Source organism: Hippocampus guttulatus, chromosome 7 (genome assembly GCF_054856545.1).
Source record: "Hippocampus guttulatus isolate MCC_2025c chromosome 7, RoL_Hgut_1.0, whole genome shotgun sequence".
Lineage (NCBI taxonomy): Eukaryota > Metazoa > Chordata > Actinopteri > Syngnathiformes > Syngnathidae > Hippocampus > Hippocampus guttulatus.
Genome location: NC_141267.1, coordinates 6,426,837 through 6,443,297, shown reverse-complemented (window position 1 = coordinate 6,443,297; position 16,461 = coordinate 6,426,837). Strand labels below are relative to the sequence as shown.

General features: G+C 41.2%; 1 protein-coding gene across 2 annotated transcripts in view; it reads right to left on the bottom strand.

The window, feature by feature from the left end:
- The window catches only part of lepr (leptin receptor), a 32,799-nt gene that overhangs the window by 9,255 nt on the left and 7,083 nt on the right, over positions 1 to 16,461 (bottom strand). The window contains exons 6-11 of one of the 2 annotated variants that reach the window (XM_086115435.1): positions 12,281 to 12,442; positions 11,619 to 11,806; positions 10,890 to 11,035; positions 7,679 to 7,820; positions 2,667 to 2,827; positions 2,480 to 2,585 (exon numbers count right to left, since the gene is read on the bottom strand). In XM_086115435.1, coding sequence (XP_085971561.1) covers positions 2,480 to 2,585; positions 2,667 to 2,827; positions 7,679 to 7,820; positions 10,890 to 11,035; positions 11,619 to 11,806; positions 12,281 to 12,442 — 905 coding nt within the window. The remainder of the gene's footprint in view (positions 1 to 2,479; positions 2,586 to 2,666; positions 2,828 to 7,678; positions 7,821 to 10,889; positions 11,036 to 11,618; positions 11,807 to 12,280; positions 12,443 to 16,461) is intronic. The other variant, XM_086115436.1, reaches the window with a different exon arrangement.

Genomic DNA, 16,461 nt, shown 5'->3' with positions numbered 1-16,461 from the left:
AACTTAACAATAAGATGAACATTTAACAATTACCAAGTGTTATTCTGAGATTCACACCAGTTCCTTAATCAACACAAATACTATTAATTTGATCAATAATAAGTACAGTACTAATGATGTTAATATTGATTACAACATTAATGGCATCAGTTCGGAATAAATCCATTAATTGATGCCTTGTTGAGGGGGAAAGTTATGATTGCCTTGTTGTTTTAATAAACATTAATGAATTTATTCATGCTGGATAATTTGATACACATGTAATAAACTACCATGTCAAAATTTCCCGGTCGATTTTCACTCTTTCTTCCCTCTTTGTCACCTCTTGTTACAACAGGTCAAATTTCAAATACAAGATAAGAACACAAAAGTACAATTAGAACAGATAAGTACTCACATAATATGGATATTTTGAATAAATAATACTTTAATAAAATTCTGAACATGTCTGATATAAAGCAATTTTGCATGGTGAAGACCATCATAGAAAGTTGAAATCTGGGAGAACAACCGCTTCCTCAGATGATTGAATTTGAGCGGTGTCATTTTTTTTCTTCGATGTGTACAGTCTGGTCACATTTTTGCTCTCCTTCCTCTTCAGGGACAGGTTCCCAGTCCTCTGAGTGGCACAGTTTATAGTCCGTTGTTTCATCCATATGACACCTTATATCCAGAAGAGACAAAAAAAGATATTCAGTAGACAAGTTAGAGGTGGCTGAGTTAAAGATGCTGAGATTCTCCTTAGGAGTGACAAGGATGGACAGGATCAGAAAGGAGGTCATCAGACGGACAACTCAGACAGGAAAGTTTGGACAAAAAGTTAGAGAGGACGGACTGAGATGGTTTGGACATGTACAGAGGAGGGACATTGGATACATTGGTAGGAGAATGTTAGAGATGGAGCTAGCAGGTAGGAGGCAGAGAGGAAGGCCAAAGAGGAGATTCATGGATGCCGTGAGGGAAGACATGCAGGGAGTTGGAGTCAGAGTAGAGGATGTAGAGAACAGGGAAAGATGGAAATTAATGACTCGCTGTGGCAACCCCTGAAAAGGGACAAGCCGAAAGGAGAAGAAGAAGAAGTGGACAAGTGATGTGATTTGTATTTCAAGAAAGGACTGTAAGATCTAAGCGGAGTACTACAGAGTTTGTGTGTGACAAAAGTGTGTGATAGCAGGAAAGCAAGTATCTAAGAATGAATCAATTAAAAAATAAATTAAATACCTGAGTGCTCAGAGGTCATGCGGTGCAGGATCACCAGTGGTTTTTCCCGCTCGAATGGACCTACTGAGTTTTACTTGGCTGAAGCCCATGAAAAAAAAGTGTTGTCCAAGTACTTCACCTGTTAAGGCCTGGGAGGAGAGTGAGCACCCCGGATAACTGCAGCGTAACCGGCTGGAACATGTCTGTCTCCGTGCCTCAGTTCCCTCTCTCTGTCACACGATGCGTCGAATAACACCGCATTTGTGTGTTGGCCTCTTTCAAGATACTTGCATGTCACTGTCTTCTGCTAAGTCACAAACTTGAGGAGGGCATCGCTCAAAATGGGATTCCGTCTTTGAAAGCCACATCCAAGGCTCCAGATAAGGGACTCAGAATACGATAGGTGTGCTTCAAGGTAATCCACAAGGCAAGACCAGCTTCACTTTCGTGCCACAGGTAATTTTTTTGCATCATCTGCTTTCACACTGAACTTGGTCTTGTAACGTAGAGCAGAGGCTTGAAGCTTGGGACACAGCAGATCATTCACAAAATGTTCTTTTCGCCTGCCTCTGTTTTGTCCATCTGTTTGGTGGTCTGTTTTGTCTTTAATGGGCAGTGCGCGTCCCATGTGGCAGCGTCAATGTTCCCAGCCTTGAATGCACAACAGATATCACATTGGTCTTTTTGGGGGTTGAAAAAGAGAAAGATTTAGTTGCTCAGAATGAACACGTAAACAATACAGTTGTGGGCATTGACTACAGTAATGGCTGACCTGGGCGTATATTTATAGTAAATGCCGGCTGTGTTTACATTACGGACATGGCATATTATTTGACATCAAGATAGCATTACAAGAGGTTGACTGCAGCAAAAAACAATTTACAAAGACTAAGAATATTGACCAACTTTACCTTAGCATCAAAAGATGTCTGCTTCGTTCCACTGGAGGAGGAAGTGTAGGCGGATTCGTGCGAGCAGACAACGGGATGTTTTTTGTTGGAGAAAGGCGTTCAATGGACATACGTGCATTTTGACTGACAAGTCCAACATCAACACTGAGATAACGTTTTATGTACATGATGTCATAAGACGCTTTTTCACCAGTCATGTAGGAACTCGTCAGACATTGAAGCTGAATGCAGACCTCCCATTAACGTAAAAATAATTTAAATGACAAAAATGGACATTCGTCTTTTTCAAAGGACAGCTAAAGGACTGATGGCTTTGTTTTGTTTTTTTAATGTAGATGATTTTTCTGTCCTTTATGATGACAGCTCACCTTCTACATAGATGATGCTGTAAGGGATGGGCCACTCCTTTGTTGCCCTACACTGCAGCAGCTCATACATCCCTGAGTCCGACGGCTGTACTGTGACGTGGCTGACCTGGTTCGGACAACAGTTTGTGAGGACAACGGTTTGGAAATATACAACAGCCGTTTAAAGAAGGAAAGCTTGCACCCATACCCGTTGGTTGACTGAGTGATACTGGCTGGAAGACAGAGGCTGTTCCAAGTTTAGCATCCACACAGCAGTGTTGGCGTTGATGCTGTGGTCGTTGAACACACAGTAAAGACTTACGTTCTCCCCCGGATGGGCCAAAACCTTTTCAGGGATGTAGCTCACCCCTGAAGATAAAAACATTACATCAGGGGTGTCCACATCCGGTCCCTCTTTCAACATATCAGACTTAAATAATCAGGATCATTATCAGGTTTCTGGAGAGCTTGCTGATGAGCTCATCAGTTGATTCGGGTGTGCTGGAGGAGGGAAACTTATAAAGCAGGGGTGCCCATTACGTCAATCGCGATCGACCGGTAGATTGCGGACTGGTCCCAAGTCGATCGCGAGGGGTGTAGAGGAGAAAAAAAACAAACAACCATTTGTGTGTCTTTCTGCATGTTAGTAATATTTTTTTTGTGTTAATGCACACTGCACCATAATCATCCTATCAGTCTCATTTTCGCAAAGAGTATTAAAAAAATAAAATAAAAGAAAGCAGTTAAATCTTTAACCTACGGTGGCACGTGACCTGCGTCACCAGAAGTTGTTAGCGCTCAGCAGTCTGCAATTGCAGCTTGTGATGAGAGCTGTTGCGCTATATTTTTTATCGTTATCATTAATATCATTCAGAGTTTGTTTAGTGTACAATTCACTAAGGGCACAGCCAAAGAATAGGAATCTAGAGGGCCAAGGGAAGCACTTTCAAATGGTACGTGTGAGCTACAATAGTTAACAGGCTGCAAAAGTGCGTCGCATGCCTCCGTGTCAGGCTGTTGCTCATCATGGCCTACGTATGTATGTGCGTGCGCGGTAACGGGTCGATCGCGGGATGTTGGTTGATCGAAAAGTCGATCTTCGGTCCAAAAAGTTTGGGCACCCCTGTTCTAAAGCATTCAGGATAGCAGCTCTTGAGGAGCGGATTTGGACACCCCTGCATTATATTCATATAAAGGCAGCAAACACAGGCCAACAAAAATATAAATTCAATAAAGTCAATAACTTAAAGTAGGCAGAATAAAAAAAACTCTGTGATCATAGGCAATGACAATTTTTGAGAATGCCGTAGTTTGGTCACACCTTCAATTAAAAAATGGTATACTTGCAAAAAGATTTTATTTTACATATCTTGTTATTTGTCTACTGTCAGGTGCATTTACTTTGCTAGTTCTAGGTACCCTGCGATTGGCTGGCAACCGGTTCAGGGTGTCCCCCGCCTATTGCCAGCACGCCCCACGGCCCTTGTGAGTATAAGCGGATCAGAAAATGGATGGATGGATGCTAGTTCCATGTGTGGCTCATAAAAAATAGCAGCTGTAAATATTTCCATATAGTCTGAAGGACTGAGAATGTGTCAGTTTTAGTCTTTTAAAATAGGCCATAGCGATTGGCTGTCTAATTTGTTAATTTGTCTTTCACCACTATGAAAGGGCATTCAGTCAAAACAACATTGATAAATTTCCAAGATGAGTCCAGGATGTATGATTTGTAGCAGGTCTGTTGTATTGTATCCATAATATGAACAGTGTGTTATGAAAGGCTAATGCTCATGAGCAACAGGCATTTTAGTGCTTGACTGTTGACATACATTTATAATAGATGTCAAAGATAATTGAGGTCATTGGATTAATGCAGTGCTTCTCAATTATTTTCTGTTACGCCCCCCTAACAAGAAGAAAATAATTTGTGCGCCCCCAACTCTATGTGGCCACTATAAATATTTGTCAATAAAATTGTTATAAGTACACCTCTGCATTACATTGTATCCTACATTGTATTACCATTAAAGAAAAAAAAGGAATACAGTTCAACTTACAGCAAAAAAAAAACTGGAGGTGTCTAATCATCGCGTTAATAGTGAATAATTAATTACAATCATATTTAGCGCGTTATGTTTTTTAATCGCGTTAATCTAAATTTTAATCTCTAACATGATGGATTCTGTAGGTGGGTTGTAATTTTATAATATCCCTTTTTATGTTTTGGTTTCCTGTGGTCGAGTTGTTGAGGGTGGGAAACAATGGTCAGTCACAGCCTGAAGCAGACATTGATTGGCTGTCATATGTTTATGCTGGTCTAGCAGAAGCTGATAGGCTTCAGGGCGTCCCCCGCCTATTGCCAGCACGCCCCACGGCCCTTGTGAGTATAAGCGGATCAGAAAATGGAGTTGGAAGGACCAGGTAAGCAGCGGTGAGGAGTTCTCGGCCCAATGAATGGAAAATTTACATTCGAAAAACACCCTGACGGCACTATTGATAAAGGTAGACTGTTGTGCCTAATTTGTAAGAAGGAGTTTGCTTCCCACCAAAGCAGCTCAAGTTTAGCCTCCCACATCAATGCAAATCACCCAGTCGCGAGTACATAACTAACATTAGCACCGAAAGCGTGAGCAATATAGCGAGCCATAGCAAGCTCTTCGCCAAACTTAAACTCGAGAACACCCCGCGTGCGAGGCATGAAGTCAGCATAGCTGATGTGTCCTCTGTAGCCTATTAGAAGTGGTAGATGATTATTTCAGCACTTTATTTTCTCATGATGAACAGTGTTACTTCTGAAATGCTAACTTACAGCACTGTGATTTAAGGGTCTCTTTTATTTATTTTTTACTATCCAAAGCAAGTTCAGTGTTCAATACTTGTATTGCTCAGAAAAGTGTTCTGACTGTTTTTGATATGGTTACCTAAGCACCTTTTATGGACCTGATGTTCGATTTTATAATTCTTTGGAGATTTACAAAAACAAACAAAACAGTGATATTCCCCCTCGTGGTCGAAACTAAAGGTGGCAGGTAGGACTTGGGACTAGTCTCAAATGCAGCAGGAAGTAAATGGCTAGGACTGCATCCGTCCAAGTCTGCTGAAAAACAATACAATACGTCATAATGCCACTTTTTCTTTTATCTTTTGATCTGCCTCAATAATGTAACGAATTTAAAATGAAAATAGAGGTTTTCTCAGCAATTTTTAGATGAGATTAAAATATACGTAGATTAATTAGATCAATTAATTACAGATCATAATTAATCTCACAACACCTTGACAACACTAAGAATAACTTTATTAACATTGTTTTTTAGTCTGGAACAGAAAAGATTTTAAGTGCATCAATTTTCCTGAAAAAAATCCTTGTTTAACTGTAAACATTTTTGACCAATTTATTGCACCATTCCATTTTTACAATTACAATTCAATAATATCAATAAAAAATAACAAATTCAAATTCAGTCCAGCAACATTAGGTCAGGAGCACAATATATAAAACACTTTAGTCGACAAAACTTTTTTTTTTTTTTTTAAACAAAATGAGCAAGTCAGGATTGAGGCTATGAAGAGCACGTTTTGCAGGACACAACTTTTCCAGTAGCTTATCAGCGTGATTGAGGTATAATGTCTTTAAGTGGCACCATGATTTATTTGGCTTCATGCTGTCCGCAGCCAGCATTTTTTGACACAGTCAACACACCAATCTTTCCTCATATGTCTCCAACTGTAGTCACGGACAAGCCAAGCACTACATATGCTTCATCATATTTCCTTGTTTTAGCTTTCAGGTGACTTTTTTTGTCTCATTATCTCCGTCTCTCTCTGCCTTTCTTTTCATCCCTGTTAAAAAAAAAATCATGTTGTCTCCTGAGGCTTTGTTTAATGCACTTCATACCACCTGCTTGGTGCCAAAGCAAACAAACAAACAAAACCCTACACCATAGAGCTATATTCCTTGCGCACTCTTTGGCAATGAGGGTGCCACTGCCAACTGTTGTAGTTGATGTGAAATTATACTTTATTCTATTTTCTTCTGGGAAAAAAAAACGCATGTTCCCCAGAGTCACTTGCACCCCACCCCGCCGTCATCGCACCGCGCCCCCCACTCTTTGGAAGGACTGGATTAATGCAATGCAACACAGTCAGAAATTCTCTTTTTGAGAAGTTTATGTGGATGTTAGTAAGGTAAGGCAGGGATCCCCAACCGCCGGGCAGTGCACTGGTACCGATCCACGGGTAATGTGCGCTTCTCGGTCATGTGATAGGTTACCATATAAAAAACAAAGTTCTTTGAAAAGTTTTTTCGGGAAGCGGAAAAGGCCCAGCCAGGAGACCGAAGAGGAACCTACGACTTTCAAGGAAGAGAAGGCTACATTTAATAGATAGTATCAGGCGTCCTATTTCAAATACGGCTTTATCTCAACGGGAGATTCACGTTCATTCATGATTCGTGTTTATTATTATGTTTCAAAAATACCACACTTTTCATGCAGGTCATATCATATTAAATTGTTGTATCCATCCAGCCTTAAAGGCCGGCCCCTGAAAATATTGTCTGACATGAAACCGGTCCATGGGGCAAAAAAGATTGGGGACCTCTGAGGTAAGGTGTGCACAAGGTAGCAGACCCAACATGTCAAATCTAAAGGCAGAGGTGCAATGATTAATCAATTGCAAATTAATTTTTTATAAAATTAATTGACAATAATTTTGATAACCGATGAATCATTTCGAGACTTTGTTACACTTCAAATTCTCAGAATTTCAGGTTCTCAACAGTAAATATTTTCTTCATGAAAGCAGGATGATTATCTTAGTGTTTTTTCAAAATAGGACATTTGCAAACATTGACCTTTACTTTGAAAAACAATGATATTCATTTTGGCTAAACACCTTATGTCAGACATCTTACGGACCAAACCAGGAACTACACCATTATTAATTTATGTTTGTGCATCTTCTGCATTGCCAATTTCAAATAATGTACTGTTTTTAAGAAGTGAGTGCAAATTAAAACATGTTTAAAAACATTAATTGAACAAAAAACTGTTGAAAGTGTGGTTTGCTTCACCATAGCCTCAGTGACTAAAATCATTCAAATAATAAACAGCAAACAGTAAACAGGTGTGTGTGTGTGTGTGTGTGTGTGTGTGTTGAATACCTTTACAATGTTAAGTTCTAATTAAACAAGCAAAACAAAACAGAAGTGTTTCTTACGGCCAAGGTAGATGTGATAGGGTTCACTCCAGTTACTCCACAATGGAGGATCATGCAGGTCAGAGCAGTGAACCTGCATGGTGTAGTTGACTTCGGGCTCCAGATCCAGACTCAGTCGGCGTTCCAGACCTGTAGACACCACCTGCAGCCAGCAGGGAGAGGTGAGAAAACACCTGCCTGATTAGCTACGTCAGTTGGCCTTACTCTGATACTAAGTTTTCCCAACACATAATTCTACATCACATCTTTTCATAAATGAGGCCAACAATATGTTTCCATTTGACCTGGAATTGTTGAAAACACAGATGCAAATAAACGACAACAATACTGCATCTTGTTCACTGAATTTTGGGCTTTGTTCCGGGATGAATACATTTGCACAGGAAATGTCAGCATGCTGAATGTGAAATGCCCCTCAGACTGACTGTCAGCAAGTAACACTCCATAAAAGCAAACGCTGAAAGTGGATGACCTTGTGACCTGATTCATGAATAACATGTAGTCTTGTGCGTCACGTCATCGTCAGCTGTCAATTAAAAATCTTTTATTTAGTGACAATTAAAATAATTAGACCTGTGAGAAACCCTGTCAGGTCACTTTTTCACAACACAGCTTTACTCACCTTAGTTTGGGGCTGTCGGTTTTGTGCACCTCAATAATTGCGGCAAACTGCAAAAAGCATTCCGCATTTAAGACATCTCTCAGAACGGAGGGTCTCCTGAATTTACTTCTCTGCACGTGGCAGCTGGCCAAAGTACATTGGCACATTTTTATTCCAGAATAAGGAAGCGTTACAGTAAATGGAGACGGTGGAGTATAATAGTGCAGCACCCAGAGCTCAAGTCGTCTACCACAATCGGGTAAGCAAACAGCATGTGTGTTTATTTTGGTAATTTCGAGCTCCTGTTTACTTAGATTCCAGAAGTGATGAATGAAGGACAAACAGTGCCTGATGTCACCGGTTCAGCACCACTGGCGGCTCTAGAAAGTTTACACAGGGTGGCAGGAGGTTCAATTGGGAGGCGAAGGTTATGACACACGCATTAACACACACGCCCATCAGATATTTTCCAAAACATCTTCAAGCCAATTTAAGATAGTGGTTATTATGTTGGCCTTCAAAACAATTAACAAAAAATATCTGGGTCGAGTACCATTTAAAATGTGATGCCCACTGTGTCTGTATTTATTTTGTCAGGAGTTTTGAGATATTTCCAATGGTAAACCAAAAGTGTGGGTGATATAAATCTCATGTCTCTTAATTGCAACATTCCTCACTCCTCAAAACATTGAACACGACCCGGAAGTTGTTCACGTCGCCATATTAAGGAGCGTCTCAATTAGCTATAACACGCATCAAGTTGCGAGGATTGAGCATCGAAGAGCTTCCATGGGCTAGCTTAAACAGAGGGACGTCTGATGTCACCTCTGGTCATGTCCTGTAAGCTCCCCGATGGTGATGTATGACAACGGGCATGTACCGTAAATGACGCAGGACTTGAAATAGTGGTAATCCCTGTTTGTGTCATTTCTTTATTATTTCAATTTAAATATGCGTATTCTGATGAGTGTCTGTTCTATTTAGGGCAGTACTTGATAGCAAAAAGCCTTGATTACAATGGCTCAGGGTTACGACACCGAACCAAACCTTTTTGCAAAGGTTTGCAGCAATTAGGCTGTTCTTGCTCAAATGCATTTGGCCACATAAAGAAAATTAAAAACGTTTTGATGGTTCGTCACAGTTTTTTTTTCACATTCGACATAATGTATAAGCCACATAATTTTTTTTTTGTCCGTATTTCCGAGTCCTTTTAAATATACCATGGGCGCATTGGTGGTTGAGCGGGCGGTGTGGATGCACTTGAGACAGACCAATCGCACAAGTTGTGAAGCGTAACAGTGTACAGTATATCCTCGACTTTTTGCAACATAAACCATAAAATGGACATTTGTAGTAATAGTAAGAATTCTGACATCCAGACGATGTGTAGTATTTGTGACACGTGTCATCAATGACAACATCGAGGAGTGATGGATGCGTCTTGACAGGTCTTATTACCCAAAAACAATTCCATCTCCTCTCGCCTCACTCCTTTGACAATCTCGTTCCTCCTGAATACAATTTCTGGTGGGAGCTGCTAGCATGTAAACAGAGGAGCAAGGAGTAAGGACCCGCTATTAGAAAAATCAGATGAACCCATAGCCAGTCCAAGGGGAACTAGCTTTCAAAATAAAAGGCAGAACCATCACCCTTCCGTAAACTCAAATTATTAGACTTATTATAAAATATACTGTTTTTAATATCATCTAGGATGTCAATTTTGGCAGGCGCCAAGAGAGAGCGAGATACACACACACACACACACACACACACACACACAAAGATAGAGAAAGAGAGAGAGAGGAGGGGGGGCAGGAAGTATGCCTCCTTTTTGTGGCTTGTTTCGTCATCAGCTTTGGCCATTTTGTATCTGTTCATGTAAATAAACATGAGGTTACTGATTATATCTCCCATGATCCTCGGAAGTCGTTACAATACAGTATATTGTTTTCAAAATTTTGCTTAGGGTAGCAAGGCACCAAGCCTCGTTGTCTGCTCTATTAATAAAGTTAGATCCTGCAGTGGCGCCTCATTAAACACAAGATACAGTGCCTAAAAATACTACTAATTGCATTTCACACACTTTGTCAGACTTGACAGACTATTTGAACATATGCTAACACAGAGCAGCCAAAAGTACATGAGAGCTTACCCCACTGTCTGTACCCAGCGTACGTAAAATGCACAGGAGTATTTTTTTAATTGGTGACTCATAGGAAGCTACCATTTTTTCCTTGAAAGGAGCAGAGGTCTGAGTGGGAGTGAATTCCAAGCTAGTGATTAAAATATTGATAAATACCTGTCTATAGAGACAATATCAGTAACATTTATGTTTTTTTGAAATTAGTGTTAATAGATTGATAAGGGTGGCAAATGAGGTGGTGAGGCATTTGATGAAGGTAGCAGCTACCACCCCTTGCCACCTGTAAAACTGCCTATGATCAGCACACTTGGAATCCCAATTGATCAGGTACTAGAAAAAGTACCCCCAAGTACCTGTTTTATATCTATGTGAGCCCCTTTGAATAGGTGTCATTTGAATATTGTAAATGGAAATTTACACACAAAACAGCAACAAACAAAAAATGTGTACTAAGAATTTATATTCACCTGCCATGAAGAATGAGTGTCATTTGAGTATCGGACCTCATATCTTAAGGGACCAGAACCAACGTCTTTTGGCTCATCCCACTGCAAGATCAGTTCTGGCTTGATGGTCTGGAAATGTGAGAGGTTCAAAGGAGTTCTGGGTTTCACTGTAAGATAAAGTCATTGTATTCAAAAATCAAGCACTAATAGTATCAGCCGGACAAGTACAAGCAAAATACTACGCTTGGATTTTTTAAGATTACATTCATTCATTCATTCATTCGTTTTCCGAACCGCTTTTATCCTCACTATGGTCGCGGGGGGTGCTGGAGCCTATCCCAGCTGTCTTCGGGCAGTAGGCGGGGGACACCCTGAACCGGTTGCCAGCCAATCGCAGGGCATACAGAGACGAACAACCATCCGCACTCACGCTCACACCTAGGGACAATTTTGAGTGTTCAATCAGCCTGCCATGCGTGTTTTTGGAATGTGGGAGGAAACTGGAGTACCCGGAGAAAACCCACGCAGGCCTGGGGAGAAGATGCAAACTGCACACAGGGAGGCCGGAGCCGGGATCGAACCCACGACCTCTGCACTGTGAGGTTGACGTGCTAACCACCAGACCGCCCCAAAAGCCAATTGTATACTTTAAAAATCAATCGATAGCTGGGGGTGAGTGAACTTTTCAAAATACTTTGACTGTACATAAACACGGAAAAACATGTTTAAAAGAAGAGATTTCTTTCTTACCAGGTCGAGCTGGTACGTTGAGCAGAATCGGTCTAGCTTCACAGCCGGATATGTTGACAGATACAATGGAAACAAAACTTGTAGTGCCAATGGAAATTGAACACCTGGAGGAATCCTTTGTTTCACAGACAACAGATTCATAAGATTCCATACTCGTGTCATCGACTGATGGGTAATTTTTGTGTAACCTGGAAATGGAGACAAATGGCAATAGACGTTGAATATTTTATCAATGAATTGAATTGAATACAACTTTATTGTCAAATGTGCTCTACGTATGTGTAACATACAGCACAGATGAAATTTCTTCCCTCTCAACATAAAACAAGAGAAGCCGCTGCGGGTGTCCGCGCCGCCATCAAAAGAAAAGTTAACAAATGAAGTCACATAAATGAATGAAAGAAATGAAGTCATATATGTTTTGTTTAAATGACAGTAAATCACGTCTTAGCACACCTACATTTCAGGTAAATTTGGACCAATTTGTCTTTATACCCTCTCCACTTGTTTGCTTTACCTTCTGAATGCTGAATTGTTTTTAAATTCTTTACAACACATTATTTTTTGAAATATTTATCGAAAATATAATTTACTATTATTGTTATGATACTTTTTTTACATTTGAATTTCCCATGTGAATTAAAATAAAATTGGAATATTACAGAATATGTTGAAGGGAAGGGCGGCCCGGTGATCGGCTGGTTAGCGCGTCTGCCTCACAGTGCAGAGGGGCAGGGTTCGATTCCGACTCCGGCCTTCCTGTGTGGAGTCTGCATGTTCTCCCCGTGGTGCCTGTGCGGGTTCTCTCCGGGTACTCCGGTTTCCTCATATTCCAAAAACATGCATGGCAGGTTAATGGAACATTCTAAATTGTCCCTGGATGTGAGTAAGAGCGCGAATGCTTGTTCATCTATGTGTGCCCTTCGATTTGCTGGATTGGCTGGCAACCAAGTCAAGTCAAGTCAAGTCAACAGTATTTATAGAGCACTTTCAAACAGCCATCGCTGCATACAAAGTGCTGTACATGGAGCAATTTAACATGCACAATAAACAGTAAGACAAATCGGTAATAAAGGCGGTAGAAAGCACCAAACAGTAAAACCAAGAACAAATCTAAGTCATGCTGAGTCGAATGCCAAAGAATACAAGTGAGTTTTGAGGAGGGTTTTGAAGATGGGCAGCGAGGAGGCTTGCCGAATGTTCAGTGGGAGGTCATTCCAGAGAGAGGGACCAGCAACAGAAAAGGCTCGATCCCCTCTGAGCCTCAGTTTAGTTCTTGGTACTTCTAATAAGGTCTGGTCCGCAGACCTGAGGCGCCGGGCAGGTGTGTAGGGGCGGATGAGCTCAGAGAGGTAAGGTGGCGCGAGATTATTCAGAGATTTGAAAACAAATAAGAGGATCTTGAAAATAACTCTAAAATGAATGGGGAGCCAGTGAAGGGATGCCAGAGTAGGAGTTATGTGCTCCCTCTTACGAGTACCAGTCAAGAGGCGAGCAGCGGCATTCTGGACCAGCTGAAGGCGCTTAATGGAGGACTGGCTGAGGGCATTGCAGTAATCGAGCCGGGATGTGACAAAGGCATGAATTACTGTCTCAAAGTGTTCATGTGAGAGGAGAGGTTTTATTTTGGCCAGCTGTCTAAGGTGAAAGAAGCTGGATTTAACAACGGCACCAATTTGCCGATCGAGTTTGAAATCACTGTCCAGTTTAAGGCCCAAGTTTGAGACTGTTGACTTAAGATAAGGAGACAGGGGGCCCAAGTCTACAGGATGGAATGTACAAGGGCCACTGGGACCAAACAATATCACCTCTGTCTTCTTTTCATTGAATCTCAAGAAATTTTGTGCCATCCAGGTTTTGATTTCTCCCAGACAGGATAGGAGTGGCCTTAATGAGAAGGCGTCTTTCTTGCTCAGTGGGACATAGATCTGGCAGTCATCTGCATAGCAGTGGAAGGGAATACCATGTTTCCTTAAGATGGAACCCAATGGGAGCAGATACAGTGAGAACAGCAGAGGCCCCAGAGTTGAGCCCTGTGGAACACCACATGACAGGGGAGCAGTGCGTGACTCAGAGCAGCCAAGGCTGACACAGAAGGTTCTGTCAGCTAAATAGGACCTAAACCACTCAAGAGCACTGCGACCAATGCCCACCAAGTGCTGCAAACGAGTCAGCAGAATACTGTGATCCACTGTATCAAATGCTGCAGTTAAGTCCAATAAAACTAGACACACGTGGTCTCCAGAGTCATTTGCCAGGAGGATGTCATTAGAAACGCGTAACAGGGCTGACTCCGTGCTATGCATCGTCTTGAAACCTGACTGGAAGACCTCCAAGATGTTATGTTCATCCAAGAAAAATTTCAACTGCATGTGCACCACTTTTTCCAGAATTTTGGAAATGAAAGGCAGTTTGGAAATTGGCCTGAAACTTGACAGCACATCTGGATCAAGACCAGGTTTCTTGATCAAGGGTTGGACCACAGCATGTTTAAACTGTTGGGGAACTACACCAGAAGAGAGGCTGCTGTTGATGATATCCAAGACTGATGCGCCAACACTCGGGAGAACCTCCTGAAAGAAGTGCGGGGGAAGAGAGTCGCAAGGGGAGCCAGATGACACCAGTTCAGGGTGTCCCCTGCCTACTGCTTGAAGACAGCTGGGATAGGCTCCAGCATGTCCCGCAACCCTTGTATGGATGGATCGATGGATGGATATTGAAGGGAAAGGTCATATATGACTGTGATAACAGGAAGGCAATAAGGGTAAATGGCCCAACAGCTGACGCATACTTTAACATGGTCACAGGGAGACAGTCTGAGGATTCAACCTGCCACCTTCGGGAGACTCTAGCAACTGAGCCAAACCACACCAGGATCAACATGCACATTCAAATAACTCAGAGGAGTTTTAAATGTGTCCTTTGTAACCACCCATAGAAAAAGCCAGGGGCCTGAGTATACTAAAGTGACTTCACATTAGCAGATCAAAGGGATGTAAGTGCCTAAGTTTCACAATGTGGTGACTGAAAAGAATTACAGGCTGTCCATGTACAACCAGCCGAAGTCTCCTCAACTGTAAAAAACATACCGTATTGGCCCAAATATAAGACAGTGTTTTTTGCATTGAAATAAGACTGAAAAAGTGGGGGTCGTCTTATATTCGGGGTCTAGACATTATACCCATTCACAACGCTAGATGACCCGGGCCAAAGTGAACCCCTGTCACGAAGAATAAAAATAAAAATAGTGGTAGCACGAAGAAGAAAAATAAAAAATAGCGGTAAGAAAGAAAAGAGTAGAAATAATGGAAGAGATAACAGAAAATGGAGAAACGTAGCGACAATCTGGAGAAAAGTGGGTCGAAGATCGGCCAGGTTAACCGGCAGCTGAGGAGAATTTATGATGTAATTTACATTTCAAAAACCAGAAGCCATTCATTTACGAAGGTGAGTGCACTTTAGTTTACATATTTAAATGTTCAGATATTTAGATTTGAATGAGGCAAAATAACATGCTTTTTCTCTCAAATATATTGTTATAATTATTTTTTTCCGATGTAATTATTGTATTGTAAACTGTAATTATTTTCTGCATAAAAATTAATTTGGTGTTCAAAAAGTATTTTTTCAAACTTGAGTCTTAAAAAAGAGGGGGTCGTCTTATAATCAGGGCCGTCTTATATTTGGGCCAATATGGTATTTCTTGTGAATATTTAAGCTAAAAAATTTCACGAGTGCACACAACGCTGTTGGCTTCCATTCACTTGAATGAGAGCCGCAGCCGAAGCTGCCTCTGCGGTCACCCAGCCCGACGGTTGAAGCCCGTGTCGAAGCAGCGGCTTCAGGCAGCCACCAGACCGCTTGGATGTCGGAGTATGGTGATGACTGAGCTGTGCCTTTTCCGTTTTAACTCTACTTTTACTTCAGCTGCTGGATACTATAATTGACATTGGATTAAAGTATAAATTGACGAATTCTTTCAACATCCCGAACGAGAGCGCAATTAGCAGGACCTGCGTGGATTGTTTTCGGGTCTTGCAGGTGCCGTCGTCGGGCGAGGCAACGTAAATAAAAGCGGGACAACTGAGAAGGCCTAAGCTCAATGCTGAGCACTCAAACTCCGCTGCCGAGCCTCTCTGCCCCCGACGCCAGAGCCATAACGCACAAAACGGGCAATTTGGAACAACTAATTTGGGACTGTTGCATTTTCTTAAACACGGAAACCTGGTTACATGCTCAGATTCCTCACACTTCAGTGCAACTGTATTTGAGGATTGCTGCGACACAAAGTGAAAGTTTCATCGCCACATTATGATGCTCAATAATGCACAGACTACAACTCACAACAAATGTATTGTACGTTGATGACTCTAAGGATAAGTGGTTCAGAAAATGGATGATAGCAAACGCTATGGCAATGCATTGTGTCGTTACCGTCATCACAGTAATTAATACCTGGCTCTTTGAAGTGTAGCTATGGTGAGTGGATATTGAATTTTTTTTTTTAAATGTTGGTCCTTGAAAGCATCTGCACATGAAAATGACCCATTAGCACGAAATTGAGGTCCTGCGTTTATATTTAAAAATGTGTGTGCACATGTATGTATGTGCCTTGTGTAAAGGTCACTGCTAAGTAAATGAGTCTGAGAGTAATTTTTTCTTTAAAGCATTAATATTAAATATGTATATATATATACAGTAAAAACTGTGCAAATTCCTGCATTAATCTTCCTAACAGAAATGATATTTTGTTCAGAAAGATAGGGTGAAAGGAAGAAGGAAGGAATTAAGAGATACATTGTTTTACTATCGATAGTATTGTATGTGGTGTGTTTAAATTGTT